Source organism: Lissotriton helveticus, chromosome 2_2 (genome assembly GCF_964261635.1).
Source record: "Lissotriton helveticus chromosome 2_2, aLisHel1.1, whole genome shotgun sequence".
In the NCBI taxonomy this organism is placed as follows: Eukaryota; Metazoa; Chordata; class Amphibia; order Caudata; family Salamandridae; genus Lissotriton; species Lissotriton helveticus.
The window spans coordinates 370,825,177-370,847,289 of record NC_136060.1 but is presented as its reverse complement, the minus strand read 5'-3'; the positions used below and the strand labels follow the sequence as shown (position 1 = coordinate 370,847,289).

At 44.8% G+C, this 22,113-nt stretch overlaps 1 protein-coding gene across 4 annotated transcripts in view; it reads left to right on the top strand.

Moving 5' to 3' along the window:
* Window positions 1-22,113, top strand: part of RGS12 (regulator of G protein signaling 12) — a 760,012-nt gene that overhangs the window by 65,896 nt on the left and 672,003 nt on the right. For all 4 annotated transcript variants that reach the window (XM_078678542.1, XM_078678544.1, XM_078678541.1 and 1 more), the window contains exon 2: window positions 19,078-21,033. In XM_078678542.1, coding sequence (XP_078534668.1) covers window positions 19,174-21,033 — 1,860 coding nt within the window. In that variant the 5' untranslated portion in view covers window positions 19,078-19,173. The remainder of the gene's footprint in view (window positions 1-19,077; window positions 21,034-22,113) is intronic.

The following is a 22,113-nucleotide window of genomic DNA, read 5'->3' as shown; positions in this document are numbered from 1 at the left end:
ATAGTCCTCTTTCCAAAAGGCTACTTTCTGTTGTTGATAGAACTTTATTGGAAAGATTAAAAATTGGCGACTTTAGTTCTTGTAATTGCTGTAATTCTGCCTCCGTGTTGACATTTCCCATGGTTGGACAAATCTGGTTTTTGCACGTGATTTTGTTTGTCCACCGCCTAAAAAAGGCTGCTGCTGCTGCTGCTGCTGCTGCTGCTGCTGCTGTTGTTGTTGTTGTCCTCCTCCTTGTTGGTAGTTTTGTTGTTGAAAATTGGGTTGGAACGAGCCTCTTTTTGCAAAGCCTGGTCTATAGTTTGTGTTATCTGTTTCACTCCCACTAGATGACGATGTGTCCGAAAAGGTGATAAAATTGATCCGGGATCTTCCCTGATTTTCTGGGAGGAAGCGTCGGGCTTCTGGTATAGTATGTAATGTAATGTAATAGTCACTTATATAGCGCTACTACCACTCCAAGGAGTATCTTGGCGCTCTACCAACCCAGATGATTTAGTATAAAAATCTTGTTGCAAGTAGGGATATGCTTTCTCCAAGGAACAAGCACTGGCGTTGCCAATAGGTCTCGCAGTAGGAAAGTTGGAGCTATTGGTTTTGTAAATGACATTTTATATTTATGTTTTGGGATTTACAATGCCAATACTTTTAACTTTGGCATATGTGACACTTTTAGTATTTGTAATGTCACATGTTTTGTATTGCCTTTACTTGGATGTATTGATATTACAATTGACATTGGCTTTTAATTTTTTTAAATAATTAATACTTAAATAAAAGTGATTGTAATTTTTAATGGCAATAGCTTAAACTTTTGTAAATAACTGTTGTGAAGATTATGTTCAGTGACTAAAATCCAAGAACAGAAGTGAAATATTAACATTTTTTTGTGACATTTGCAATAAAGCTTCAAACATTGAGAGAACATATTTGAACCAGTGATGCTGTGGTAGTGCTGAGTGATGCTGTGGTGGTGCTGAGTGATGCTGTGGTGCCCCTGAGTGATGCTGTGGGGGAGCGATAGATAGATAGAGGGCGATAGATAGATAGAGAGTGACGACGATAGACAGAGTGAGGGCGATGGATAGAGTGAGGGCGATGGATAGAGTGAGGGCGATGGATAGAGTGAGGGCGATGGATAGAGTGAGGGCGATGGATAGAGTGAGGGCGATGGATAGAGTGAGGGCGATGGATAGAGTGAGGGCGATGGATAGAGTGAGGGCGATGGATAGAGTGAGGGCGATGGATAGAGTGAGGGCGATGGATAGAGTGAGGGCGATGGATAGAGTGAGGGCGATGGATAGAGTGAGGGCGATGGATAGAGTGAGGGCGATGGATAGAGTGAGGGCGATGGATAGAGTGAGGGCGATGGATAGAGTGAGGGCGATGGATAGAGTGAGGGCGATGGATAGAGTGAGGGCGATGGATAGAGTGAGGGCGATGGATAGAGTGAGGGCGATGGATAGAGTGAGGGCGATGGATAGAGTGAGGGCGATGGATAGAGTGAGGGCGATGGATAGAGTGAGGGCGATGGATAGAGTGAGGGCGATGGATAGAGTGAGGGCGATGGAGGGATAGAGTGAGGGCGATGGAGGGATAGAGTGAGGGCGATGGAGGGATAGAGTGAGGGCGATGGAGGGATAGAGTGAGGGCGATGGAGGGATAGAGTGAGGGCGATGGAGGGATAGAGTGAGGGCGATGGAGGGATAGAGTGAGGGCGATGGAGGGATAGAGTGAGGGCGATGGAGGGATAGAGTGAGGGCGATGGAGGGATAGAGTGAGGGCGATGGAGGGATAGAGTGAGGGCGATGGAGGGATAGAGTGAGGGCGATGGAGGGATAGAGTGAGGGCGATGGAGGGATAGAGTGAGGGCGATGGAGGGATAGAGTGAGGGCGATGGAGGGATAGAGTGAGGGCGATAGTGAGGGCAATAGATAGTGAGGGCGATAGTGAGGGCAATAGATAGTGAGGGCGATAGTGAGGGCAATAGATAGTGAGGGCGATAGTGAGGGCAATAGTGAGGGCAATAGATAGTGAGGGCGATAGTGAGGGCAATAGATAGTGAGGGCGATAGTGAGGGCAATAGTGAGGGCAATAGATAGTGAGGGCGATAGTGAGGGCAATAGTGAGGGCGATAGTGAGGGCAATAGATAGTGAGGGCGATAGTGAGGGCAATAGTGAGGGCGATAGTGAGGGCAATAGTGAGGGCAATAGATAGTGAGGGCGATAGTGAGGGCAATAGATAGTGAGGGCGATAGTGAGGGCAATAGATAGTGAGGGCGATAGTGAGGGCAATAGATAGTGAGGGCAATAGATAGTGAGGGCGATAGATAGTGAGGGCGATAGTGAGGGCAATAGATAGTGAGGGCAATAGATAGTGAGGGCAATAGATAGTGAGGGCGATAGTGAGGGCGATAGTGAGGGCGATAGTGAGGGCGATAGTGAGGGCGATAGTGAGGGCGATAGTGAGGGCGATAGTGAGGGCGATAGTGAGGGCGATAGTGAGGGCGATAGTGAGGGCGATAGTGAGGGCGATAGTGAGGGCGATAGTGAGGGCGATAGTGAGGGCGATAGTGAGGGCGATAGTGAGGGCGATGGAGGGATAGAGTGAGGGGGATAGTGAGGGCAATAGATAGTGAGGGCGACAGATGTGTTTGTGTGTGTGCGGTTGTGGTTGTATGTGTGAGTGGTTGTGTGTGTGAGTGGTTGTGTGTGTGAGTGGTTGTGTGTGTGAGTGGTTGTGTGTGTGTGTGAGTGGTTGTGTGTGTGTGTGAGTGGTTGTGTGTGTGTGTGAGTGGTTGTGTGTGTGTGTGTGAGTGGTTGTGTGGTTGCGTGTGTGGGGTTGCGTGTGTGGGGTTGCGTGGTGTGGTTGTGTGTGTGGTTTTTCTGCGAGCAAGAATAAAAAGTAATGTTTTCTTTTTAGACCAGCGGAGTATGGAGCTATATTAACAAGAACAGAAGTGAAATATTAACATCTTTTTGTGACATTTGTAATAAAGCTTGAACATATTTGAACCAGTTTTTGTTGAATGGTTGCGCAGATTGATGCTGGGGTGGGGCTGAGTGGTGCTGAGGTGGTGCTGAGGTGATGCTGAGTGGTGCTGTTGTGGTGCTGAGTGATACTGGGATGGTGCCGAGTGGTGCTGGGGTGGTGCCGAGTGGTGCTGGGGTGGTGCTGAGTGATGATGTGGTGGTGCTGCTGAGTGATGCTGTGGTGGTGCTGCTGAGTGATGCTGTGGTGGTGCTGCTGAGTGATGCTGTGGTGGTGCGGAGTGATGCTGTGGTGGTGCGGAGTGATGCTGTGGTGGTGCGGAGTGATGCTGTGGTGGTGCGGAGTGATGCTGTGGTGGTGCGGAGTGATGCTGTGGTGGTGCGGAGTGATGCTGTGGTGGTGCGGAGTGATGCTGTGGTGGTGCGGAGTGATGCTGTGGTGGTGCGGAGTGATGCTGTGGTGGTGCGGAGTGATGCTGTGGTGGTGCTGCTGAGTGATGCTGTGGTGGTGCTGCTGAGTGATGCTGTGGTGGTGCTGAGTGGTGGTGCTGAGTGGTGGTGCTGAGTGGTGGTGCTGAGTGGTGGTGCTGAGTGGTGGTGCTGAGTGGTGGTGCTGAGTGGTGGTGCTGAGTGGTGGTGCTGAGTGGTGGTGCTGAGTGGTGGTGCTGAGTGGTGGTGCTGAGTGGTGGTGCTGAGTGGTGGTGCTGAGTGGTGGTGCTGAGTGGTGGTGCTGAGTGGTGGTGCTGAGTGGTGGTGCTGAGTGGTGGTGCTGAGTGGTGGTGCTGAGTGGTGCGCTGGCGCAGAGTGGTGGTGCGGTGGCGCGCTGGCGCAGAGTGGTGGTGCGGTGGCGCGCTGGCGCAGAGTGGTGGTGCGGTGGCGCGCTGGCGCAGAGTGGTGGTGCGGTGGCGCGCTGGCGCAGAGTGGTGGTGCGGTGTTGCGCTGGCGCAGAGTGGTGGTGCGGTGTTGCGCTGGCGCAGAGTGGTGGTGCGGTGTTGCGCTGGCGCAGAGTGGTGATGCAGAGGGCAGAAAGGCACAAGTGCAAATTTCTTTTAAAACATCCCTATTTATACGTTTTCCCTGGCACCCTTGGCTGTGTGTGTGCGCAGTGCCGGTGTGTGTGTGCGCAGTGCCGGTGTGTGTGCGCAGTGCCGGTGTGTGTGCGCAGTGCCGGTGTGTGTGCGCAGTGCCGGTGTGTGTGCGCAGTGCCGGTGTGTGTGCGCAGTGCCGGTGTGTGTGCGCAGTGCCGGTGTGTGTGACCATAGTCTGTGTGTGTGACCATAGTCTGTGTGTGTGTAAGAAGGGGGTCGAGTGGGAGCGCGGCAGAAATGGGCAACAACCGTGTTCTGGTTACTGGTGGGTTTATTAGTGATAACAAATGATCAGTACAACTCTTTCGGCTTGAGTGGGGCCTCCGTGGTGATCTGCTGCGGCTCCTCCCCCGTCTATGGACCTTCTCCTTCTTCCGGAGTCCTTCAGGGATTCTTGGGGGTGGCTCTTCCTCGGAGTCCGTCGCGGCTGACTCTGACACCTCCCCGGTTGGGTAAACAGAAAAAGAAAAGGGACCGAGTGTGAATACTGTATACTCACGAGAATAAAGGGGGCGGGAGTGAGGCAGAAACACCGGTGCTCAATTATATACAGTGCCCTACGTGGTTGGAGGGTAGTGCACAGGAATAGGGTACCGGGACTTAGGTCTCCCCTGGTTTGGTACCTATTGTACCTTTACTGCTAACCCAGCCCCGCAAGCGATCACGCACCTGAGTGAGCCACGCACCTCCCCTGGGTGTGAGTGGCTGGGCGGCTCACAGGAACGGTGGCCTCCTGGCTTTCTATCGTCCTCAGCTTCCCTCTGGGGTTTCTCCACCTGTACTCCCCCGGCCTCTTGTGGTACTCGCCGCTCTCCGTCGTCTTCGGTCTCCCGTGATGTTTCTTCTGCTGGCTCCTCCCCTTCTGTCAGCGTCCAGGAATTAAAGGGCCAGTCCACCTCGGCCGTCTCCGACCTGTTCCAGTCCATGTCCTGAGAGGAGGAGAGAGATACAGAAGGGGGTGAAGGTAACACAGTCAGTCCATTCCCTGCTTGTCGCGTTGTCCCGAGGGGTTCTGGGAGTCGTAGGCGGTGAGGACCTCTCGTACGCAAGGGACCTCCTATACACCCCGTTACAGTGTGTGAGCATAGTCTGTGTGTGTGAGCATAGTCTGTGTGTGTGAGCATAGTCTGTGTGTGTGTGAGCATAGTCTGTGTGTGTGAGCATAGTCTGTGTGTGTGAGCATAGTCTGTGTGTGTGAGCATAGTCTGTGTGTGTGAGCATAGTCTGTGTGTGTGAGCATAGTCTGTGTGTGTGAGCATCGTCTGTGTGTGTGAGCATCGTCTGTGTGTGTGAGCAGTGTCTGTGTGTGTGTGTGTGAGAACAGTGCCTGTGTGTGAACAGTGCCTGTGTGTGTGAGAGCATTGTGTGTGTCAATCAATCAATCAATCAGTGACACTTATAAAGCGCGCTACATACCCGTAGGGTCTCAAGGCGCTGGGGAGGGGGGGGTGCCGCTACTGCTCGAACAGCCAGGTCTTCAGCTTCTTCCTGAAGGAGAGGTGGTCTTGGGTCAGGCGCAGGTCGGACGGGAGGGAGTTCCAGGTCTTGGCGGCCAGGTAGGAGAAGGACCTTCCTCCTGTAGTCGCTCTTCGGATGCGGGGGACGGCGGCGAGGGCGTGGTTGGCTGATCGGAGGTGGCGTTTGGGAGTAACTTGTGTGTGTGAGGGCAGTGTGTTTCAATGCAACGGGGCTCATGTTATCGACCTAAGAAGCATGAAAAGTGTGTGTCTTGGAACGTCTGAGTGCAGCTCGTGTTACAAGCTTGCTTTGAAGACAGTCATGCAGCGCTGGGAGTGGAGCAGATGGTCCTGTTTATGACCTGCAGAGCGCGTGCGAAGTGGGCGCGGATGAAGTGACGGGGTGAGGGGGTGTGCAGCCTGGTGTGCTGAAGCCTGGCAGCAGAGGCGGCGCGCGCACACAAAGTGGCTAAGTGGCTGATGGCAAATGTACGCACATCAAAGGAGCCGCGGTAAAAATACAATGACGAAAACAAAGCATTGTGTGATATTCTTTACAGCTGAATTAAGGGTACATTCGCTCGAGCAAACGGGCAACCAAAACGAGAGGAAAACAAATCCTAGTGAGAAGGCAGAATGGGCAGGAAGAGAGGGGAACACCACGTGCACAGAGGGAGAGGAGGGGGTAGATGTCGAGAGAGCTTCAGGTGTGGAGAGATGATGATTGGGAGTCGGAGGGCAGGGAGACATCATGTGGCGAGACTGTTGGAAAGAGGGAGGTGTTTCAATATCGTTAGTAATGGAAAGAGTTGCTACCCACACTCAATGGCACGTACAGTTAAAAGCCTATCAAGCAGGAGTTAAAGATTGAGATGCATATAACTTAATATTACTAAACCAGGATTTCAAAATCACTCAAATTTTTATTGTGACTCGGATGAGGCTGTATAAAATAGCATCACGCTGAAAGAAGAAACTGGACGTGGTTTCTCCGACATAGTTTGGCCTGCTCTACAGACCTGAGGGCTTTTTTATAAAGAACATATTTCTCAGGCAGCACTTTCATTCTTGCTCAGCGGTGGAGAGATTCATGCTTCAGCAGCGACAGGTCTGACTTGTGTACGGCAAAAGAGATATAATAAAGAGTAGCTCAGCTGGTGAGACGCAGGCAGTGGGGTGAGGTATGGCTTATACGGTAGAAAAGGTGCGCTGGCCTGCAAGGCTAGTGGGCAGTATGCTCCAGTGGATTTCATGAGATCGACTGGCCAGTTCTTTGCCATTCTGCAAACAAAAATGTGACCTGCAGTGGCAATGAAAGCAACATGGAGAATGAGAGGGTGGGGAATGGAAGCTAAAGAATCGACAAGCCTTCTTATCAGCAGTTAATTGATGGAGTCACATAAAACTGACGACGGAGCAGGCGCTGTGCTGAAACATGGAGCACGGCGCCCGAGAAAAGTTATGCATGTGTTTGCAAATTCTATAAAGCATACATAAAAATAAACCAGCATTGGCGAACGGGAATGAAAATAAGAAAAAAACAAGCGAGAAGATGAGCGGCCGGGAAACTGAAAGTACGGCCGGCCGGCCAGCCATGAATAATTAGGGGAGGAGAAGCCGCACAGCACACGCTGGGAGAAGCCCTTTGATGTGCTGTGCGGGCGTGAAATGCAACTAGGAGGGAGGGAGGGAGGCTGATGCGCGTGCTTGTTTAATCACGTGATTCACGTGAACTTGAAGAAAACCTCACCAAGAAGCCCTTGGTTTGACGAGGATTTCGAGCACTTGAATTCTCGCTCCGCTCAATGCGCTTGCACGCATTGATAGGTCGCGAGACCTAAAAATTCCTTTTGTCTCTTTCAAAGTTACTTTCTTTCTGATTAATTGTGTAGTCTTTAAATTCGATGATATCTTTGTCTACTTTGTCCAACAAAGCTTTTGAGTCCGTAATATGTTGATTATTTTTTATTTCTGTCTCCAAAGCTTCTATTTCTTCCAATTGGATTTTAGAGAGACGCAGAGCTGTTTCCACTGTTAATACCATCAGATCTCTGCTACATTTAGTTTCTATTTGGCTGTAGCCTTTTTTTGTAAAAGGATCCTCTGTAAATACTACTGGGATATTTCTGATAATTAATCCTCCAGGAATGGTGCCCGATCGCAGATGTTGAAGGAGGAAGTGGCCGTGAAGGTCAGTTCGGATTTTTTTCTTTTTTAACCGGATGAGTTTCTCTGACTCGTTGTTCACTTTAGCTGAGTGTCGCTGATCCAAATAAAGGAGGGTTCCTCAAAAGATCATTTATGTGTTCCTCTGAATAGGCCAGAGTGTCATTTTCTGTCATGGTCTTCGGGGAATTTTTGACGCGAAAGATCTTTACAGTAAATTGTGAGGGGTATTAAATTCTCTATCTACTGTGCTTGAGAATAAAGATAAAGTGTTTGAACCACAGAACAAACGAAATGAAACAAGGTAGCTTGTGACAAAAAAGGAAAACAAGAGGATGCGCACCTCTACACATGATTAATAAAAAAAGAAAAAAATCAGCCTAGATATGGACTTATTTTCATGTCGTTTCATGGCCGAGATTAATAAACATATCAGACCAAGGCTGTTATAAGAAACTAGATAAGGATCCTACTCAAGAATTACAAAGAGAACTATTCGCTATCATCAATCAGGGTTTTGAACAATGTTTCCTCGGCAAAAAGGAATTAGAATATCTGCAGAATAAACATCCACGCATGCCCTTGTTCTACGTATTACCAAAAATCCATAAGGATGAGAAACAATCACCTGGCAGACCTATTGTGTCTGGCTGTGACTCCCTCTGTGAACCTGTTTCAAAGTTCATTAATTTTTTCCTCAAACCTTTCATGACTAAAGTCAAGTCCTTTTTGCAGGACACTACAGACTTTATTAACAAATTGACTGACTTATCTTTTGAAGAGAACAATCATTACCTAGTAAGTATGGATATTACATCACTATACACCCAGATCCCCCAAGAAGAGGTACTGAGACTGGTCTTAAATACAAGAGAAAGACCCATGAAGGTGCCAACTGAATTCATCATGGATTTGGCAAGACTGGCCCTTAAACGAAATTTCTTTAAATTCAAAGACCATTTTTTCTTCCAAACCCGTGGCGTGGCAATGGGATGCCCATTTGCCCCGGAACTGGCAGTCCTATTTATGAGTCAATTTGAGGAAAAGTTTATCTATGAGAATAATCCACACTTCCAATGGATCGGAGGATGGCTCCGATACATAGACGATATTTTCTTCACGTGGTCAGGGACTGAAGAACAACTATTGTCCTTCCATCAGTGGCTAAATAATCGGACAGAACACATCAAATTCTCCATACAACATTCAAAGCACAGATTACCGTTTCTTGATGTAGAAGTTTATTGTTCGGATGGTAACTTAGTCACGACTTTGTATAACAAGCATTTGCAATGCAATCGGTCTCGCTTTTGTGAGAGTTTAAGCTATTAGCATTGTAAATGACAATGCCTTTTATTTATGTTTTAAAAACCAAATCATAAATAAAAGCCATTGTCATTTACTTTTTTTTTAAACAAAATTTTATTGATTTTACACATCAACAAAGAAACGGATGACAGTGGTTCCACTAATTGCCTGTTACATATCAATATTTCTGTTAACATACCCTACATGTCAATGCCCTCACCTTCCTGCTCCCTCCACCCTCTCTACCCCCACCCCCCCATGTCAGTGTGCCTCATAGCCATTGTCATTTACAATGCCAATAGCTCAAACTTGTGTGTAAATGCGAGACCTATTGCATTGCAAATGCTTGTTTCAATGTGGTGTTAATTCCGACCCACAATGGGGTTCTATTATGTATCACGGATTACTCCAAAATATGGGTCCTCTGATTAATGTGTTCTGGTTTTCTTCCAAGGATAAAACAATATCTTTCTATCGTCGCAGAGTACAGCAAAGCTTCTTAACCTGTAGACCGAGTGCGGTGTGCGGTATCCAGTCTGTGAAACAATCCTGGACCAACTGGAGGTGGAAGAATCTGCCCGGCTGGAATATGCCAGGATTCCCTATGAAGGTTTCTTCTCTGCATGGGCAAAGCACATTTTGAAATTATCCAGTGGGCCAAAGTGCCTCTCTGGACCGGCTCTCCATTCTTCCTGCCTATTTCCCCCATAACGATCTGTGCGGTCAATGTAATCACAGACGGCTGTCACAGGGCCCACCTGATGCAACCTGTCCTCCTTGGTGGGATGGGGTGGAGGGTACAAAGTGGGAAGGGCTAGCAATTTCCCTAGATGCAAAAGAAGTCAATGCATTGATAAGGAAAACTGCCTTAGGCCAGAGAATAGGTTTGTCCAGAAAGAAGCATATGATCAGTGGCCAGATGCTCAGGGCCTGCAACTCACTGGCATGCCTTGCGGAGGTAATCGCAACAAGAAAAACAGTTTGAGTGTCACGAAGCACAGTCCGAAACTGTGAAGGGGCTAGAAAAACTTCAATAAATTAAGATATCAGTGGGGCATGATAAAAAGGACTGGGTGGAAAAATTTCTTCCGAAAACCTTGTTATTATTGGCTACTTGAAGAGGGATGGTTTGTCTGGGAGGTAGAGAAAAGCCGATAGCGCTGCAGTGTACTACTTAATGGTGCCCACCACAGAGCCAGTGCCGGTGTGTATATGGCATAGAATAGACTGACTTACTGAATTGTGGAAATAATTTGGAGGATTTCTCAATAGCACCAGTTCCTTATATTTTTGTCCTGAGAAGGCCTGAACGAGTGGTCGAAACATGTCAGTCTTTGGCAGAGCTGTTGTACTCAGCACAAAAATATGTAATACACTGATTCGGACAGTAGACAGATGCTGTGAAATTTATTATACAGCCAGGTTCTGAAACTGGGATGGTGCAATGAGCTAAACAACGGTGTTGGATCTAGCCCAGATCTCTTGACTGGGTGAGAGTATTCTGCTTAATTCAGAGACTCTGTCCCTCACCACCCCTTGTTGTAAATATATGTGAAATTTATTATAGGCATCAAAACTTACTGTTTGGAACACTTGTGGGTGTATCAAGGGCATTTAATATACATTTGGACACTTAACACAATAGGAATGTAGGGACAGTACATCTATGTAGGGATAGCATGTTGTGTGCAATGAAATGTTTACAGATAATTTGATGTAAATATTATGAATTAATTGAGATAAAAGAACAATCTCCACACTACACGCGAGACTGGGGTCCAAGGGCAATGCTTTAAGGAAATCTATTAAATATTCTGTTGTCCATACATTAACTTCAGTAGCAACTTGCTCCGCTATGGTCTATTAAACTGCCAAGAATCTATCCCTATAGGGCACTCTTTGCTTAAATCAAGGTTTGACTAAGGCACGTTGAAGTAAAAATCCAAATTGAACTTCTGGAATGCTGTTGTCTGATGGTGGTGCAATATCACCTGTAGCAAACAGGCCTTGAAGAGTCAGTTGTCCAGGTACGGGAACAGAGATCCCCGAAGTTAGTTTGAACGGGGGGACCACAAACTAGCAGTGTGTGGAACCTACCAGAAAATGTCCCATGATCCATCTCCACAAGAAGTGATATCAGTGCATTTCGCATCATTCATTTGACATTGCTTCCTGCCTTCTCCCTACTTCAGTCAACTCTTCAGGACATCCCATTGCCTGGGCGTCCCTAGTAAAGTGAAGACACGGACAAGGGCATAGCCTGCAGGGACCTGTTAAGGGCATTTTGGACCTCTGTTCCATTATGATCATGTGGCTTGCCAAGCACCCTATGTAGCAGTTCCCACAATCACACCCAGATCTCATGCCTGCTACATTACGTCTAGTATCGAGTCTATAAACTGCAGAAAAGGAAATATAAGGAAACTCCTGCCTCTTGCTCGGCTGGCTGTGCACCACTGACAATACAAGAACGCTTTAGTTTGCTACGAAGAACCCCATATATGAAGTTGTCAAGGCATCCATCCTGGTCTACACAATTCTGAAGGCCGCCAACAGTTATTCTCGATCGAAGATGGAGATTTGTTAAAATGTTCGAAATGCAGAGGGTGGTGAAACGCGTACGATGCAATACTGATTACTGGGCAGCGTACCGAGGGGATCCCGAAGAACAGTTTTGAACTGGAGCACCACAAACCACGCCCGAACCCAATGGCGGAAAGAAAACCATCCAACAACTGAGTCGATGCCCATGCGCACTATTATCAAAAGGAGGAGTCACCTTACCTGGTCACTGGAAAAAACTTATTTGAACAAAAACAACTTTTAAACATACGGACCCAACACTAGATGGCAGGAGTATGTAAAGCAAGTGTATCTATAGCACACATGCGCCAAAAACGTCGTTGTTGCTACCCTTCTCAATGGCCGTCATTTTATCAATCTAAGCAGGATGAAAGGCTGAGTGGACCTGTTATGATCCAAACCTGTAAATATGGTATCAAACACAGATACCTTCAGTGGAAGCATTAGTCCTCTGAGCCATCAGTATGAACCTGTCCGGCTGCCTACGAACTGGCTGCACAGAGCGTTATTCCTAGACTGATAGCATCCTTGACCATACCCAGATACTGGAAAATATACAAAGTTATGAGAATTAGCAAGCTTGGGAAATGGACTGCCTTCAGCTTGGCAGCTGGGTGAAAGAAAGTAATGAGCCCATGCTATTGCCCACCTTGTATCATAGTATAAAAACATCCCTCCTCCAGACACATGTAGGACTGCAGAAACAGAATAGGATACACAACAAAACCAACCTGCCTACTCTATTATATAGGAATGTTGTCACTCATCGATCGATATACACTAGCAGGTTGCAACCGAGCCCAGTGATTCAAAAACGTATACAGTTCCAAAGATAGGTTTATAAGAACCTCAATTTATTCAGTGGTAGATTTAGGTTCACAAATATTCTATATACACGCTAATGGACAAATATAGTCATCCATATATAGACAAAAACAGTTATTTGAGACTACCTACATAAGAAAATATCAGTAAATATGCCCTCTGCGGGAACCTCCTACTCACACCCCCATACACTAACACATCTACCATGCATACTCACACACCTCATTCATACTACATGGGCCAACAGCAATATATCGCTGACAAGCCAAGACAAATTAAAAACAAACAAATGTAGAAGCCCTAGAGACCAGCAGCAAAAACATCGATGCAAAAACTAATATCAGTTAAACACAATATTTTCAATAGTACCGTGATCAAATGCACATTGACGAAATATGTACAGGTATAGATTCCCTAGAAAGAAATACACTCAAGTGCATACTTTCAACTTAATGGATGGTTTCACATATTACAGATGGAATCTTCAAGCGGTTCTGTTAATTTTATCCACAGAATCCCAGGGTCTTTGGGTTCGGTTCTCAGCTCACTGAGAACTGAATAAATTGATGTTTTTTAAATAAAATTATTGTTGGAACTGTATTAGTTTTTGAATCACAGGGCTCATTTGTGACTCGCAAGTGCATATAGAACAGGTGAGCGACACTATTGCTGTATAACAGAGTAGGCAGGTTGGTGTTGCTGTGTATTGTGTACTTCCCCTGCTTCTACCTCGCTATACCATTACCAGGGGCCCTAATTTTTGTTTAAAACAGAACAGGATAAGGGAGGAATTTCATTAGGAGCACTACCTGGCATGAACTCCCCTTATACAACATTTACAACCTCAATGGACTGGTAGGCTCTAGCACAAGAGAAGCACCTTGAGTGTTATCTAAGGGCAGATGTTTTAAGCGTATTGCTATGCCCATACTGTGGTGTGCAACATTTCTTAGTAAATAAAAAAAGACGTAACACCTCACCCACACGAGGTGGCATGCTTCATCCTCAGGTTTACGCTTTCTTCAAAACTGACTCACCAAGGGTTCATATTGCTGCTGCAGTAAAAAGTCACTGGTGTCTGTTAGCTGTTAAAATTGCATTATGTGAAGTGCATGCCTAGCGTATGCAAGATTAAAAGAGAAGTGGCAGTGGAAGAAATGTGGTAATAATGAGGTTCCCTTCATAACCTACTTAACTGGGTCAACATGTTTCGGTCCCTGAATGGAGCAGAACTCATACCCAGACTTTCTTCAGGACTGTGAGACCCTCACCATTGGCCTAGAATCTACTACTGTTAGATCTAGACAGAGTTCTTGTCTGTGGATGGGATCTCAGATTATCCTGGAGAGAAAGTTACAGCACAAATCGCAGGGCATTAAAAAAATTGATGTAACATCATGATATTAATGCATTTCCTTTTACCGAACCTTTACACAGCAAACTGTGTGTGCAAAGACTCACTCACCTAAACCTGGTATGTCTTACCTATCAAGAGACAAGGGAAGTAAGCACTGCTGCCTACCCTGTGCTATACAATGTAGGTGCTGCAGTGTGTCAACCTGTAATATTTTATTTTTACAAGAATACATAAAGTATGTTGACACGTAACGTCTATATTACAATTGCCTATTTCTTATGTACCCATTATGTGAAGGTTTCTTCGGATAGTTGAGGAATACTCATTTCACTTGGCTGTGATGTTAGTTCAATACAGAGTACCATAATAGTTTCTCTTGTTAATGTGCTGAACGAGGTCATTGCTGTAGTCTGGTGCCCATTCTTCAATGTACAGACTATGAGTGTGATTTCTGATCCAGAGACCGGCATATAGTGGGCATATATGTCTCCTTGCTTTGTGTCTGACGTGTTCGTGCGTACGGATGCATTTAGGACTGCCTCAATGAACTGAAGCCACCTCAGTGGGGCCAACAAGGACTTCAGAGTTCGTGGAGGTTACCAAGCTGAGCCAGAGATCACACGTTGATAATAAATCCTCTGTATAAGTATCCAGGGAATTGAGCGAGGCAAAAATGAACCTTTTGCCTGTGCAAACGTGCAAATACCACTGCGTCACTCGACAGACTTAATGGTAAGACTGCACAATGAATCGTCCCCAGACACGGTCCAGTGCACATTCTATCCACAGAAAGCCCCCATTCACCCACCCCAGTTTTGACTTTGCCAGTTATTGCGTCTTTCATACCTGTGGGTATGTGACCTGGCTTTGGTACTCGTTGGTCCTCTTGGTGTAGCAAAGGCGCTGCCAAAGGATGTCCTAGTCACAGACAAAGACCGAAGGAGAGAAAAGCAACATCAATTATCAGACCGCCCTATTGTCCAGCAAAGGATAACAAGCCGTGAGCTTGCACACTCCCGAACTTCCGGTTTCGGGAACACTCCCGAACGTCCGGTTTCGGGATGTACACGCTCACGGCTGTCGTGGGGCGGGGACTTGTGTCTTTGTGTGTGTGCCTTTGTGTGTCTTTGTGTGTGTGTGTGTGTGTGTGTGTGTCTCTGTCTGTCTGTCTGTCTGTCTGTCTTCAGAAGCTCGTCCACAGACCCTGGTCGGCTCGTGCCCCGCACTGTCTCCCTTGACGGGAAACTCTGCTGCAATAGGTCTCCAGAGCGAGACCTAAAAAGGAGACAGATCGCAATAAAGCTTTACATTTTTCAAGCTACCACCCAAGAAGTCTTCGAGAAAATCTACCGCTGGGTCAATTTTTTACGTATTTGGAGAAATTGTACTTTCAAAGAGGAATACATGTTACACGCTAATGCCCTGAAACAGCGACTATTACTTTGTGGATACCCAAGTAAACTTTTGAAGCGTGCGCTTAAAAGCCTGGTGGACACCAAGAGACACCCTCCTCACAAAAAGGACAGGAAAAGACCAAAATAGAATAGTTTATTTTTCAACTTTCTGCCCCACGTCGAATTGGTTAAAAAAACAGATCTGTCAAACCTGGCACCTTGTCAATGATCTGCTTGAACATCTTAAAGAAATGCCTTTGTTCGCGTTCAAGAAAGATAAGAGTGTGGCTAACCACATTGTCAGAGCAGCAATGCCAGCAAAAAAACTTCCATCGCTGAGAGAATACATTAACTTGCCGCCTATCATAGGTCATCATCAATGTGGAACATGTGTATGCTGTCCACTGACAATGGAGGGCGACCTGTTCCAACATAATGGCATTTCATGGAGACATTCAAAATTCACAAATTGTAAAACCAAGTTTGTTATATATGGCATTATTTGCCATTGCAACAGACTATACATAGGAAAAACAAGTCAAGAGGTGAGACAGCGAATAAACCAACATAAATCGCGAATTAAGAAGAATATTCTCACTGCACCACTCGTACAACACTGGATGAAATATTCGCACTCAGAAAAAGACCTGAAATGAACTGTAATCTCCAAGGTGGAACCCGACCCGAGAGGAGGTGACCTAGAAGCAAAATTATCTTTACGAGAAGCGACTCTAATTCTAAAATACAACTCTGCAGTCACAGGACTCAACGAGATGTCAGAATTCTACCATCTCTAAATGCACCCTTTTCACATGAATCGGGATGACTGAAAAGACTGATACAAGGAAATAAAAAGATTGAACTTCATATACCACAATACAGTAGCTGCAACGCACCATCATACATATGGCCTGCGAAATAGGTCACCCAAGAATACACACTAACTTCAACTCCCAAGCTCCTATGTGACTGAGGCCAACAAACAATCACCTTCAGAATGGTGAGCTAACGACGATGTTATTTAGAATTTTTCATCAAATCATCAAATGTACCTGATTTGAAAAGTATTCTAAGTGAATGAGAACTTTAAGTCTATTAGAAAACTAACTGCATGTCTTTCTGACGAAACTACATCCCCCACAATACCTGGCGCTGGATAGACGCCATCTACCAGCGCCGAGAGACGAACACACCGAGAGCACAGCAGCGGATGAACAAACGCTGCGCCGGGTGATAGGAGAGACATCACATCAAACCAGGTATGTGCACGAAATAACTTACGGTGTGGGATTGAGAGACACACGATTTGTAACAGCCGCGGCTAGATGTAACATTAGATAAAAGCGGCATCCAAAGCTGTCTATCGTTTAAACAGCGTGTAGCCCCATCCCCACTGGCTTCTAACAAAATATACCGGTATAAGGTCGTCCCTGATAGAAAACAACAACGAGATATCATTGCGCTTAGAATACTACTATGATGAAGTTAAAGTTTGAAAAGAAAAGCGGCATCTAAAGTGGGCTACCGTTAACAGCACGAAGCCCCATCCCCACCGTTTGTTAACAAAATATATCGGCATAAGGCAGTTTCTTATAGAAGACAATAACAAGGTGTCATCATGATCAGAACACAACTATGATGAAGTTAACGTGTGGAAAATATTTTTCCCTCGAAATCGACAACAATCATATTGATTTATATTTCATGCAGGAATTATGAAACAAATACTGGGCGATTGAATACCAGTCCCATCTTAGGAAGGCCCCCTCCTTTGGGAAGGTAAATATATGTAAAGTTATTGTCTTCATGTTGTGTATATTACAAAGTATCACACAATAGCTTGCCTTTATCCTGCAGACGACGACGGCAACCTTATACAATTGACAGTGCGTTGTGGATTTGTATTGAACTTCTTTTACCTGTGAAACGTGTTACAGTGCATTAAGACTAGGAGTAACACAGGATTGTGTAGAAGACAAGGTAATTCCGCTGAGGACGTTTGTCCGCTGTAAAGTTGAAGGTTTCTCTCATGGGACAGTGTAGTAAGAACTGTTTCATTCTTTTGCAGGATTGATCCCTCAAGGTCCTGATGAGAACCCCCTTGACTTAGGGGTTTCGAAACGCGTCGACCATCTCTCTTTCTGTTCTTCAGGCTAATCTTGGGCTAATAACATTGTAAAATATCAAGATTGTAAAAAGTATTGATAGCCTGACATATAATTGTGAGATACATAAACTTAATGAGTAAAATAGTACCCCACCACATTGTAAAAAATTTAAATGTATGTGTCTTGTAAAGCGCACTGCTGCCCTGAGGCGTCGTGGCGCTGTAGACCGCTGGGGAACCCGTCCTGACTATCCCTGTGAGATGGTCCCTACTGGGTATCTCCAAGGTGAAACCAGGCATCCCCGGCGAATATGGGGGGCTGTTGTAGAGATGTGGCAAGCTAATGCCCAGAGTTGCCGAGTGTGATCCCTGGTTAGAGTAGGCACGAGGCGAGAATTATCGAGTCCGCTGACCCTGGACCACGACCCTGCCGCGTCGGGAATTGAACCCTGGTCCCGGGCCGTTCTCTGCTTCTGGGTCTGCCGCCTCTAACCAGTGAGCCACACCACTCCACATTGATTAATAGACTGTTCCCCTGAACCCTGGTGAGGGTACTCGCGTCTTTTTTTTTTCTTTCCATTTTTCTATAACACACTTCTTTTTGACTGTGAATGAATGCATAGGATGTGTGCTTCGATATAATGACAGATGATGAATGTGATGTGTGACTGTAGTTCCAACACCTTTCCATCTAAAGTTTTATCTATCATTCTCTTTTTTTCTACAGGTGTTAATTAAAAAAATACACCTTTATCCATTCACCCAAACAAACCACAGATTTTAAATATTCCCTCTCCTCAAGGTAAACCTTTCTAAAATAGAATTGTTTTGAAATTGTAAAAAATCTTGAAAAATTAAAAAAGATTAACACAGTCACAATTAGTCGTGTGGTTATGCTACAATTGTTTCAATCATTGTTCACCAAAATTTATTAAAAAAGTGAGCAGTACTGGCATTTTGTTTTGTTGAGAATCTCATTCGGCACGGCCTTGCTGCGCTTTAGCCAAACCCTTGTTGTTTCATGCTTTTCCTTGATTGTGCACAATAGTGGGCAATTTCAACTGGACCACCGTATTTGATTTATATTCTTGCACTCTAGCCGTCAGCACAACTGCTATTTATAGATTCAACCATGCCTAGCTTTTACTGGGAACATATTAATTGCAGAAGCTCACTGTAAATGCATTTTTGTCTTTATTATGAACTATGAAGCCTTTCAACAGAGTTCTTAGTTATAAACCTGCAGCCTCTGCTAGATCGAGCATTAACTGCACTGAGACTGTAGCCGTTACAAGGAATCTAGCATTTCTGTATACCACGCTAAAGATAGTTTCCTAGATTTCCTGCTAGGATTTAAGTGATGTAGATTAGTTTTTATTTCCTTCGAATAAAAATGAAATGGGACCAAGATTTTCATGCTAATGGCCTTACCTACTTTTACCTAAGTTCAACCAATGTACTCTAAGTACTACACTATTTTATATCGGTTTGTTGAAATAAGTCTTGCTGATACCCTGAGTGCTTTCGTAATGATAAACTATATCTATCAGATCCAAAAAGCATCCATCTACTGTTTCTCTTTCGCAATATCTCTCCTGAACCTGGTGCACTGGATATATGTATTTATAAACTCTTGACTTAATGCTTATTAGTTTCCTATGATTAAACGCTTTGTATTTAATAAGCCTATTTATTTTTCATTGCAGTTTTCTCTAATGTCTAAAAGCAGTAACTCTACTCTCTGCCTAATAAAGTTCCCTTAAGAGGACATACTGTAACATCTTATTTGTTTTTTTCTTAGGTCATCTTGTCCAGTGGTGACTCAATGGTATTCAAGATTTAATTGAAGTATGAAACTTATTTTATATATTTTTGTTGCTCTACCTGACTAAAGAAAATGTATTGGCCAGCGGAAATGGCAAAACGTCGAGTCAGCATGCCTACTGCCCTCCGTATTCGAAGTGTTGCAGTCGCAAGAGGAAGGGCAGGATATGGATTTACAGTTTCTGGACAATCTCCTTGTGTCCTCAATTGTGTTATGAAAGGAAGCCCAGCAGACTATGTTGGGCTTAAAGCAGGAGATCAGATCGTCGCTGTGAATGAAATTAGTGTTAACAAAGCCTCTTATGAAGATGTAGTTAAACTAATAGGACAGTGCTCCGGTGTCCTTCACATGGTGATAGCTGAAGGAACTAATCACATTGATACCTGCTCCAGTGATGATGAAGTTGGTTTTTATGAAGGAAAAGGCTGCATGAAGCCAAAACTGGATTCTAAAACTTTGGGTATAAACCGTGCAGAAAGGGTTGTTGAAGAAATGCAGTCTGGTGGAATATTCAATATGATCTTTGAAAACCCTAGCTTGACTGCTGATGTTTCAGAAACTTCCTTTCCCAAACCTCGACCTTTATCGGCTCCGAACTTTGACATTAAACTAGATGGCGCAAAGCAGAACCCAGACTTAATATCCAAAGAAGAAATATCCAGGGTTTTGAATGACAACTCTGTTTTTATCAATGGGTTAGAAAACCCAGTCGAATTTGAATTGGATGCCAGCATTCTAAATGTGGGCATGATTGTAGGGTATCTCGGTTCAATAGAACTTCCGTCCACTAGCTCTAATCTTGAATATGATAGTTTGCAAGCCATCCGTGGCTGCATGCGGCGCCTTCGAGCAGAACAGAAAATACACTCCTTGGTACTGATGAAGATTATGCTGGACTGTGTCCAGCTCTGCACAGACAAAGCTGGTGTAGTGGCAGTATACCCCTCTGAAAAGCTTGCATTTAGTGCTGTTTGTCCTGATGATCGAAGGTTCTTTGGGCTGGTGACCATGCAAACGAGTGATGATGCTAGCCTAGCACAAGAGGATGAATGTGCTTTGAGGACTTCTTGTCATGTTTTTATGGTAGACCCAGAATTATTTAATCATAAAATCCACCAAGGCATTGCCAGACGTTTTGGGTTTGAATGTACAGCGGATCCAGATACTAATGGTTGTTTAGAGTTCCCACCGTCTTCTTTGCCTGTTCTTCAGTTTATCTCTGTTTTGTATCGCGACATGGGCGAGATGATTGAAGGGATGCGAGCAAGAGCATTTCTCGATGGCGATGCAGATGCTCAGCAGAATAACAGCACAAGTAGTAACAGTGATAGTGGAATTGGGAACTTTAACCAAGAAGAAAAAAGCAATCGAGTTCTGGTTGTTGACTTGGGAGGTAATCCAAATAAACATGCCCCCAGTGGTATGTGGGACAATGCTTTGAGAGAACAAAACTTGACTGCAATTCATTGGAATGGTTATTCTCATGGCCAAGATGATCCGTTTCCTTTGGAAGGAGTTCACTCAGATAAACCACAAAACGTAAAGAATTATTTGGGTCCTGCTGCGAGAATTGAAGTTCCATTGGTTCCAACCCGTGGGCCAGTGGCACACTCCAGAACGACAAATAATGTAACTTCAGGGCCAACCTCTAACCAGAGATGGTTACCAGTTCATGTCTTGAAGGACTGGCAGCATGGGAATATCAGCGACCAGGAATCCTATGCAGATTCCACCGATGGGTGGTCCAGTGTAAACTGTGGTACTCTTCCACCTCCAATGAATAAGATTCCGGCTGATCGTTACAGAGTTGAAGGCAATTTTGGACAGCCGGCAACAGCTGCCACAAATGAAGACTGGTCAAACACAGTGTTTGGTGTTGATAATGGCAGAGGTGCACCAAAAAACAGTATGAAGACCAAAGGAGATATAAAGGTATGAAAACAATCCTGTATGCCTTTATCCCTTCTAAAGAACCGTCAAAGTAGAAATTATGCACAATGTGGAAATGTAGTGCTTTAGATCTAAATATTCAAACCTCTAATTTTAACTATGCCTCGCGAATTATGTTGTTGCTGATTTCTCTAATCACATGTCCCTTTCTAAATGTTTTGCAAGTATGTCTAGTTTTTTAGAAGAAAGTATAACATTGTTTAATGTTTCAAGTCTCATTAAAAGTTTTAGAGGTTGCAAAAAGTATATGCTGCATTGAATCCCGTAACCCACTCATCAAAGCATTACCAATATATGAATAATAATTAACAGCTCACCTTGTCACTGTTTAACATTGGTCAGCCCTCCTTGCCTGCTGGTAAGCTGTAACTAGACTAGTTGGGATGATTTTGTTCGATTTCCATGTACTCCTAATCAAATGATTTTAAAAGTTCGTTTGTATGAAAACATAGTGAGAAGGGAGAGGAGTTCGATAACGGGTAAGTAGACATGGTTAGGGTTATGGTGGGTAAAGGTAAATAGGTTGAAATAAGGGATATGACATGGTTAGGGGAAAGGTTGTGGTTGGTGCTACACTTAGGGTAGGGCAAGTTAGAGGGTTAGATCGAGGGTTACGATTAGGATTAGGGTTGACAAAATAAGCATTTCAATTAGGATTAGTGCTAAAACTACCATCATGGTGTGGGACAGGATTAAGCATGAGGTTAACGATAAGGGCGAAGGAAGGATAAAAATTAAACTCCAACTTTACAATAATGATTGTCCATACAAGTGAGCTTTTTTAAACTGTTGGAACATTTACTTACTCGTTCAAATATGATGCTTTTCACACTTTTCCTGCAAATTATTTATATGGAATCATGTTATTGTCAGTAAGTGAGTTTATTATTTTCACCATAATAACTCCTGTAAAACAGGTTATCTGAACAATATAATGCCATTTTTTTTAAACATTGTTTCTTTCTAGTTTGCTTCACCTAATGCTCTGGACTGTTATTTACTTCTGCTTCCCATTTACAAGCAAACACAAAATTCCTTTACTACCTGCTACTTGTTAACCAA